The sequence below is a fragment of the Manis pentadactyla genome, chromosome 3 (genome assembly GCF_030020395.1).
Source record: "Manis pentadactyla isolate mManPen7 chromosome 3, mManPen7.hap1, whole genome shotgun sequence".
Lineage (NCBI taxonomy): Eukaryota > Metazoa > Chordata > Mammalia > Pholidota > Manidae > Manis > Manis pentadactyla.
In genome coordinates, this window is record NC_080021.1 from 186,571,245 (window position 1) to 186,581,388 (window position 10,144).

Below are 10,144 nucleotides of genomic sequence, written 5' to 3' on the forward strand. Positions count from 1 at the left end.
TTTAAATGTATGCTCTACCAAGAAATAAAAATAATTCTCACTGAAGAAGGCAAATTGAAATTAGGCATTAAGTCCAGCTAGAGGTAATAGAAAAATAATAGAAAAATGACATCATTTGATTGAAAAGTGCTTGTAGCCATTCTGCAACTAAAGATGATCTTTAAGTTAAATATTTTATATATATGTTCTTTTAATCACTAAATTGAAATGTGATAATGATGTCCTGAAACATCCGGATTTCCATATGCTTCCATAAAAATTTTAGGTTAAATAAACTACATTATAATATAGCACACTGACATATTGACATATTGATAAACATGGTAATTTCCATTTTGTCTTAGATACCAATTAACTCAGAGTAAATGCACTCCACTCCCCAGTATGGTTAGTCAATAATTAAACCTGGGAGAAAAAGAAGTACAAGTCAGGCAGTTCCGTATACCGTGTTCAAAAGCAAAGGAAAAAAAAAATTGCAGCAAACACTGTACTTTTGTAAATAAACTACATTGACAAAGCAGAAAATTCTCAAAGTAAAAGCAAGCCCACCTTATCTGATGAAAGCACCAGGAATCTGAAGGAGTTTACTCTCAGCCCTCAATTTAGAAATGCGATGAGACGGTGTTTCAGCAGAGCAACTAAGAAACACGTAGTAACCACAGAATGACCAACATGAGTGAGCAGTAAGAAAAAATGACAAAAAAATGATGGCTGTGACAGATTTAAAACCAAAGCTTTCCTCTCCCTCTGTGTAATTGTCCTCATTTTCTTCTGATTGCAATTTCAGTGATAAAGCTCTGTCAGATTGCTAAGTTACTTACGTGAGGTCCTGGAAGACAGAACTCCCGGTGCGCATATATGTTGATTTCCATCCTGTAGCACCCACTCTGTAGGCACAAGCTGCCTACCGGCGTTGTTTGAATTAATGACCACAGCAGCTGTTTGTTCTCTGGATTTAGCTGCCTGAGAGCAGTCATTAACAGGCAGACAAAATCTTGAGCACCGCCTCTCTGTAAAGGAAGGAAAAAAAAATGTGGGTCTCAATTCTTCCTGAATTCCTGGACGGGGTAGTTTGACCAAGTAGGAGAACAGTCAATGTTTCAGCATTACTTTCCTGTTTTTGATACACCATTCTACCTGAGTTTATTTCCACTAGAAAATTATTTTCTTCTGAGTTTCTTGAAGGTAGAAACAAAAATCTATAATCAAAATCTCAGCAGTCTTTTTCACATTGTTTTCTCACAGTACATTCAAAACATTTATTGATATACTACTTTGTGCAAAGAAAAATAGATTAAACTGGAAGATTTAAGATTCCATAATAGTCACAGACCTCAACATATTTAGAACTCTTAGTTTCATGAGATTGAAGGGAAAAAATCAATATTGTTGCATTTTATCTAAGCTACAGTAGAATAGAAAACTGTTGTTACATTTTATAAAGGATGTACCTTGCGCTTTGGTGCTGAAGGACCCCCCCCACAGCCAGATTTGTGGCAAGAAATATAGGCTGATGATCTACTTGTTTCCGTTTCACTTGTGTATGCTCATTTGAGTGCATCACCAGTTTAGCCTTATTTAGACACTTTACATTCTACTTTAGAGAAGCTAAAATAAAAAATAATCCATTTTTAAGAAGAGAACATTAATACTGTTGTTTTTAAAAACTAATGAACAGATCAATGATACTTCCCCAAAAAATGAACTAATGAACAGGATGGGATGCATATAGCTTTGGTAACGCATTTACTGAATTAGCATAGGCCAGCACAAACCAAAAAAATGAAATTGAAGAATCCTAAATAAAATACTAGTAAATAAAATCCAACAATGTTTGAAAAGCAAACCAAATGACCAAATAATGTTTGTCTCTGGACCATGAGGGTCCTTTGGTTTTAGAAAATCTTTTGATATACTATCAAAAGAGAAAAACTATACAACAGATTACAAGTTATATTTTGAAAAAAATATTTGCTATACCCATTACTAATTTTAAAAACCAAAACCAAAACCAAAGCTCTTTCTGGCATGTAGGGTATCTGGAAACCTCCAAAACTCATTAAAAAAAACAAAACAAAACTACCAAAATCTACAGCAAGCATCACATGTGATGGTAGAACAAATCTCATGCTATTGTCATCACTATTCACAGACACTGAAGGTTGTAAGCAACACAAGAAAAATACACAAGCATAAATATTGGAAAGTAAGAATTAAAGTCATTCTTATCTGTACACTGCATGGTTCTCTACCTATATATCCCAAGAGAATTAACTAAAATTAGTATTATAATTAATGAGAATTTACTAAAGTGACTGGGTACAAAATCCCCAGTAATAACTAATAAGAAAATGCATGGGAAAGAAGAACACAGCTGGGGGGGTGTTATGGTCCCTGACTTCAAACTATACTACAAAGCTACAGTAATCAAAAACAGTATGGAACTGGCACCAGAACAGACCCCATAGATCAATGGAACAGAGACCCAGATATAAACCCATGCATACATGGTCAACTAGTGTATGATAAAGGAGCCATGGACATACAACAGGGAAAAGACAGTCTCTTCAATAACTGGTGTTCGGACAACTGGACAGCTACATGAAAGAGAATGAAACTGGATTACTATCTAACTCCATACATAAAAGTAAACTGGAAATGGATCAAAGACCTGAATATAAGACATGAAACCATAAAACTCTTAGAAGAAAACATAGGCAAGAATCTCTTGAACATAAGCATGAGCAATTTTTTCCTGGACACATCTCCTTGGGCAAGGAAAACAAAATAAAAAATGAACAAGTGGGACTACATCAAACAAAAAGCTTCTGTACAGCAAAGAACACCATCAGCAGAACAAAAAGGCAACCTACAGTATGGGAGAATATATTTATAAACAATTTATCCAACAAGGGGTTAACATCCAAAATACATAAGAACTCATATGCCTCAACATCCAAAAAACAAATAACCTGATTAAAAAATGGATGGAGGACCTGCATAGACATTTCTCCAAAGAAAAAATACAGATGGCCAATAGGCACATGAAAACCTGCTTCACATTGCTCATCATCAGGGAAATGCAAATCAAAACCAAAATGAGTTATCACCTCACACCAGTCAGAATGGCCACCATCCAAAAGATGAGAAATCACAAGTGTTGGCGAGGATGTGGAGAAATGGGAACCCTCCTACACTGTTAGTGGGAATGTCAATTAGTGCAGCCATTGTGGAAAGAAATATGGAGGTTCCTCCAAAAACTAAAAATAGAAATACCATTCAACCCAGTAATTCCACTTCCAGGAATTTACCTGAAGAAAACAAAATCTTTCATTGAAAAGATATATGCACCCCCATGTTTATCGCCACATTAGTTATGATAACAAAGATACGGAAGCAACCTAAATATCTATCAGTAGATGAATGGATAAAGAAGATGTGGTACATAGACACAATGGAATATTATTCAGTCATTAAAAAAAATGTTTTGCCACTTGCAAAAACATGGATGGACCTAGAGGATGTTATGCTAAATGAAATAAGCCAAGTAGAGAAAGACAAGTATCATATGACTTCATTTATTTGTGGAATATAAAAACAAAGCAAAACAACATGAGCAAAACAGCAGTAGACTCAGAGACACTGAGAAGTGACTGGTGGTTACCATGGGGGAGGGATTGGGGTCAGTGGTGAGAAGGGTGAGGGGGATAAAGGGGCACAAAATTCTCAATCATAATATAAGTTGGTCACAGGGATGGTAGTACAGCATGGAGGGTATAGTCACTGATTCCATAACATCTTTCTATGTTGACAAATAGTAACTGCAGTAGTTGGAATGAGGATTTAATAATAGGGGTAACTAAGTTGAACCACTGTGTTGTATATTTGAAACCAATATAAGATTGTGTATCAACTATACTTCAATAAAAAAATGTGCAAGACTTATATGAAGAAAACTCTAAAACTCTAAAAACTATCTATCAGTGTAGAAAGATGTTACAGAATCATTGACTATATTCTCCATGCTCCACTATTATCCCCTTGACCAACTTATTTGTGATTGCAAATTATTGGTCTTGAAAATTTTTTATTAGGTTAATTCCTAGGTACTTTATTGTCTTTGTATTTCTTGTGAATGGGATTTTCTTTTTCCTGTTGCATTTTCTTTTCCTTTTTTTATTGAAGTATTGTTGATATACAATTGTATTGGTTCAAATATACAACACAGTGGTTCAACAGTTACCCACATTATTTTTGTTTAAGTATAATGTACATACAAAAAAAGGGGTGGTGGTGTCACAAATCATAAGGTGCGCAGTTCAATGAATTAATATGAAGTGAACACACTGTGTAACCATTGCCCAGGTCGAGAAAATGGACATTACCAGCAATTCAGAAGCTCCCTCCGGACCACTGCTTCCTCCCTCCACAGAAACTGCTCAGTGGATCCTGCAGGCCTCCCCACCCCGGCTGCCAGGGAGCTCAGGAGGCAGCCGGGGAAGCAAGTAGAAACACTTCTAGGGGAAAGCGAGAACCTTCCGGCCATCCCAGCCTGCCTCCAAAACGGGGAGTACCCAGCCAATGCCAACATGTGATACCAAGATTTTCTAAACAAAACATAAAATAAAAATTTTACATATCTGCAGACTTACTTTATCTTCTCACTGCATCTGCCACTGTGACCCTAAAGGAGGAGAGAGGATAAATGCCACCACAGCAAGGAGAAGATGCAGGGAAATTTCTTGCAAGAAGGAAAAAGTCCCCTTCTTCTGGCCACGTGGAGTGGTGGGAGGAAGGAGAGCCTGGGGGGGCGTGAGTAGGTGAACAAGTGAGACTTGCGTTCCTCCCCCTCCGGGCTGCACTCTGGAGTGTGCCTGTTGGGGGTTACGAGCAATGCCAAAAAAGAGGACACTTCACTTGCCTTTGGGTTTCGGTAGGCCTGCCTTGGTCTGTTGGGGCCGCTGTGCCAAGCTGCCATAGCACTTAGTGGTGTGTAGACAACGGAAAGTTCTTGCTCACAATTCTGCAGACTGGTGGTTGGGAACAGGGACTGGCATGGCTAAGTTCTGGGGAAGGCCCTCTTTCATGTTGCAGACTGTCCACGTCTCCATCTGTTGTGTCCTCGGTGGGCAGAGAGCAGAGGGGAAGCTGGCGTTCTCCTGACTCTTATGAAGTCGCCAGCCCCAGTCGTGAGGGCCCCACCTCATGGCCTCCTCTGAGCCCCATCACCTCCCACTTAATCCTGAACACCTCCCAGTGCCATCACCTGGGGTGGAGCGGGGGTAGAGTTTCAACATATGAATTTGTGTTGGGGGGATTCAAACATTTAGTTCATAACAAGCCTTATAGGATGGGCCCCCTTCTCCCCTGCCGCATCCACACAGGGTGGCTGCTGGGGTGAAATCAGTGGTGTGACACAGGCAGAGGGAAGCTTGAGCTGAATGTCCCAGATAATTTCTGTCAACTCCTAGTGGCAGTCTTTTTCAAGGGAGGCACTTCTGTTCCCGTGGGGGTATATTTCAAAAATCCCATGGGGGACGGATTTTTAGTTGTGCCAATGAGGAGGAGGGGCTTTTAGCTTTCCCTGGGTAAGAAGAACTTTTTGCAATGCCAGGAACTGTCCTGCCCAACAAAAGTTCTCCTGCCCCAAATGGCAGGACCACTCCCATTGAGAAGTTCCACTGAAGTACTTTGCCCTCTCTCCTTTCACCACCTTAGAAAGCTGAAGGACTTTGTACTTACACAGGTGGTAACAGACTTGTCTTCTGCGATTTGGTTAGGATGTTTAAGGTGTTATGCATCATGGGTCTCCCCCAGGCACAGAAATCCCTAGTTAATCATTACATATTTACAGTTAGAAAGCAAGCCAGGGTCTGCATTTAAAGCATCCCTGCAATCAGAGAAACCAGCAGGGCCACCAAAGAGTGATTGTAAAATAACTCCATTTTTTTCTTACATTTCCCAAATACAATGAAGAATATACATAACCCTCAGCAACATTTTTTGCTGTTATATCTCCACTCTTCATTTCCATCCATTTCTTCACATCCAATCTGTTGCTTCTCTTCACTTAGCTAAAAATTCTGGTGAAGAAAAAAATCCTCCTCTCCTCTCCTTTTCTGGTCTCTATTACAAAAACTCAGCTATAAAGCCTAGAGCTTAAAGAATGTTCTCATCACTGGGTTTCAGACAGGGCACCTGGGGGTCAGCCATGAGCAGAGTACCTGGGCTGTGCCCCCGTCCAACACCTGCCTTTCAGTCTCTCTTGTTTGTCAAGCACACACAGGCTGAGCATGAAGCCTACCGGGTTGACGGGCAAAGACACAAGCCACCAGGGTGCTGCTCACCTGGTCTTTGTCCCACATACCATAAAGGACAACGCAGAAGCAAAAGGGCCAGTTGCCTGCAATGCAAGCTGTGGGACACCCCGTTGCTGAGGAGCCAATTCTAGGCTGCAGCTTAGCTGTTTAATATTCTGAATGTCTATTTTGAGAGGACTGGGGCAGGAAGCCCTTGCCTCATCAGAACCTGGAAGGCCATAAGAAACTGTGTCATGATAACTTCCCAGGGAAGTTAGGGGGCTGAGTGGGAGAAGGCCTATAGGCCTCCCATATCTGATGCTAAGGTGTCTTTAATCAGAAACACGTATAAAACAAGGTTTTACACTGGTCAGTTGACAAAGTCTTGTGACCAGTAGCTTGCAGGAACATAATCCTACTTGTTGCTTAGGAGCTAGAGTTTAGTATTCCCTCACTCATAGCCACTTTATAGAACATAACTATGCAAATAATGAGAAGAGGCTATATTATTATGAATATGTGCTTAATACACTGGCACTTCTAGAAGACTGTAAACTCTATTAGAGTTGGCCACAGCTATTTTGTTCATCTTTGTATGTCCAGAATCTTGCATAATGCATAGTAAATTAGAATTAGATGAGATTAAAACTATTAGAAGACAACATAAGCAAAAATCTCCTGAATATAAACATGAGCAACTTCTTCCTGAACGCATCTCCTCGAGCAAAGGAAACAAAAGCATAAATGAACACGTGGGACTACATCAAACTAAAAAGCTTCTGTATGGCAAAGGACACCATCAACAGAACAAAAAGGCATCCTAGAGTATGGGAGAATATATTTGTAAATGACATATCCGACAAGGGGTTAACATCCAAAATATGAAGAACTCACGCCTCCACACCCAAAAAGCAAATAACCCAATTAAAAAATGGGCAGAGGATATGAAGAGACAATTCTCTAAAGAAGAAATTCAGATGGCCAACAGGCACATGAAAAGATGCTCCACATCACTAATAATCAGGGAAAAGCAAATTAAAACCACAATGAGATATCACCTCACACCAGTAAGGATGGCCAGCATCAAAAAGACTAAGAACAACAAATGCTGGAGAGGATGTGGAGAAAGGGGAACCCTCCTACACTGTTGGTGGGAATGTAAGCTAGTTCAACCATTGTGGAAAGCAATATGGAGGCTCCTTAAAAAACTCAAAATAGAAATACCATTTGACCCAGGAATTCCACGCTTAGGAATTTACCCAAAGAATACAAGCTCTCAGATTCAAAAAGACACATGCACCCCTTATCTCAGCATTATTTACAATAGCCAAGAAATGGAAGCAACCTAAGTGTCCATCAGTTGATGAATGGATAAAGAAGAGGTGGTACATATACACAATGGCATATTATTCAGCCATAAGAAGAAAACAAATCCTACCATCTCCAGCAACATGGATGGAGCTGGAAGATACTATGTTCAGTGAAATAAGCCAGGCAGAGAAAGACAAGTGCTAAATGATTTCCCTCATCTGTGGAGTATAACAACGAAGCAAAGCTGAAGGAAGAAAACAGCAGCAGATTCACAGACTCCAAGAAGAAACTAGTGGTTACCAAAGGGGAGGGGTGTGGGAGGGCAAAGTGGATTGAAGGGTATTATGATTGGTGCACATGGTGTGGGGAGGTCATGGGGAAGACAGTGTAGCTCAGAGAAGGCAAATAGTCACTCTGTGGCATCTTACTACACTGATGGACAGTGACTGCCGTGGGGTGTGAGGGGGACTTGATAATATGGGTGAATGTAGTAACCACATTGTTTTTTCAGGTGAAACCTTCATTAGCGTGTATATCAATAATACCTTAATAAAAAAAAGGAAAAATAATCAGATGAGATGATCTCTCATAATGTGTAGGATATTTCTATGAGGAAGCTAGAGAAAACTGACAAAGATAGAAATGGTCTCTGGTGCTAAAGATCAGTTCAGCATTAATCTCCATGATTTTATGTCTACAGTAGATTATTTGATCTATTAAAAGTGATTAAACATGTTTTGAATTCTCTAACATGAGAACAACTATATCAAAGGTATGAAAGAGGATTAGTTTTTAAAAGAAAATCAGATGTGGAGAGAGCATACTCATACTCAGGGTATGATAAATTTATAAATACAAATCTATATTACTTAAATGTCTTGATTATTGAAGTGTATTTTTCAGTGTGAATTTTTTTTTAAAGATGCAGGATTTGAAATCAGGCCTAACCTCACATTTTTCTAGTGAGTGTGTTAATGTGTATGTAAATATTAACTACTCTAGATTAGAAAATATAACAACATTGTTCCTTATCTTTTCTTATACAAAGTGAGCATTCGGTCTCAGGCTCTAATGAAGTGACAACTGGTAACTCCACATGTCAACTTCAGCCTGTGCCTTCCTCTCGTTTGGCACATGGCTTCTTCCCCAGCAGAGACCAATAAATGAAACTGCATGCTGAAAAGAGCCTCCACAGCTGGATTCTGGCTCTAATATTCTACACACTGAACCTTCACACCTGGCGAGACCGAGGAGGCACAGGCCCTAAGCAGATTGCTGGACATCAGTGGCCTCAGCCACGTTCCAGAAATGAGAGGGTGGGAGATGGCCGAGCACAGTAAACTTAAACAGAGGGCAGGGACTTCCAGGTGCCCTAATTCTGCATGCGAAGAGGGCCTGACTCCTAGCAGACATACAGCAAACATTTGCTGACTAAATGCGTGAGTCCAGTGCTCAGCAGAAGATTTAGGTCCTCCTGGACCTGAAAGACACACTGAGGACTCTGTCCGGGAGCCCGGCAGTGTGTGAGGACTGAGACTATCCTGGTTTTAGCCCTGGGTGCTAAGGTGGGAGAGGGTGGCGGCTAGCGGCAGGGAGACAGAACTGAGCTGCTTTGGCAAGAGAGTCGAGGAGACTAGAGGTTAAGGTCCTGACTGGGAGCTGTGGACCTGGAGTCAAAGCACACAAATAGCAGAAGCAGGGAGCTGGGAGGGAGGACGGCCTCTGGTGTTCCTTGTCGCATCTGTGTGGTGCATGCGCCACAAACAGCAGCAGGAGCCGCCCAGTTGCATTAGTTTCCTGTGGCCGCTGTAACAAACTGCCACAAACTGGGTGACTTGAAACTACAGAAGAGTTTTCACTCACAGTTCCAGAGCCAGAAGTTCAAAGTCAAATTGGCTCTGCTACCTCTGGAGGCTCTAGGGGAGAATCCTTTGCCTCTCCCATGTTCTAGTGGTTGAAAGTGTTCCTTGGTTTATTTAGCTGTGGTCACATCACTCCAATGTCTAGTGCGTCTTCATGTGGCCCTTTCTCTTCTGTGTTTCCCTTAAAATGACCCTTGTCATTGAGTTAAGGATTTCCCCAAAATGATCCAGGATGATCTCCTTATCTCAAAACACTTAATTACACCTGCAAAGATTCTTTTTTCCAGATAAGGAACACACACAGGTTCCAGGGATTGGACCTGGACATTTTTTGAGGGTGTGATGGTTAATTTTATGTGTCACTTTGGCTGGGTCATGATGCCTAGATATTTGATCAAACACTATTCCGGCTATCTTTGTAAGGAGGTTTTTGGATGAGATTTACATTTAAATCAGTGGACTTTGCATATAGTACATAAAGTATGGAAAACATCGTGTTCTCCATGATGTGGGTGGTTCTTATCCAATAAGTTGAATGCCTGACTAGAACAAAAAGCTGACCTCCAGGGGGCAAGCTAGAATTCTGCCAGCAGGTGGCTGTTCGACTTTATCTACAATACTGGCTCTTCTTGGATCTCCAGCCTAACTGCCTTTGGATTCAAACCATAATTC

At 40.6% G+C, this 10,144-nt stretch overlaps 1 protein-coding gene across 2 annotated transcripts in view; it reads right to left on the reverse strand.

Annotated features, from left to right (window-relative positions):
- Window positions 1-976, reverse strand: part of GNE (glucosamine (UDP-N-acetyl)-2-epimerase/N-acetylmannosamine kinase) — a 46,307-nt gene extending 45,331 nt beyond the window's left edge. For both annotated transcript variants that reach the window (XM_057498844.1, XM_057498846.1), the window contains exon 1: window positions 822-976. In XM_057498844.1, the coding sequence (XP_057354827.1) occupies window positions 822-872 (51 nt within the window). In that variant the 5' untranslated portion in view covers window positions 873-976. The remainder of the gene's footprint in view (window positions 1-821) is intronic.
- Between the last annotated feature and the right edge of the window lie 9,168 nt (window positions 977-10,144).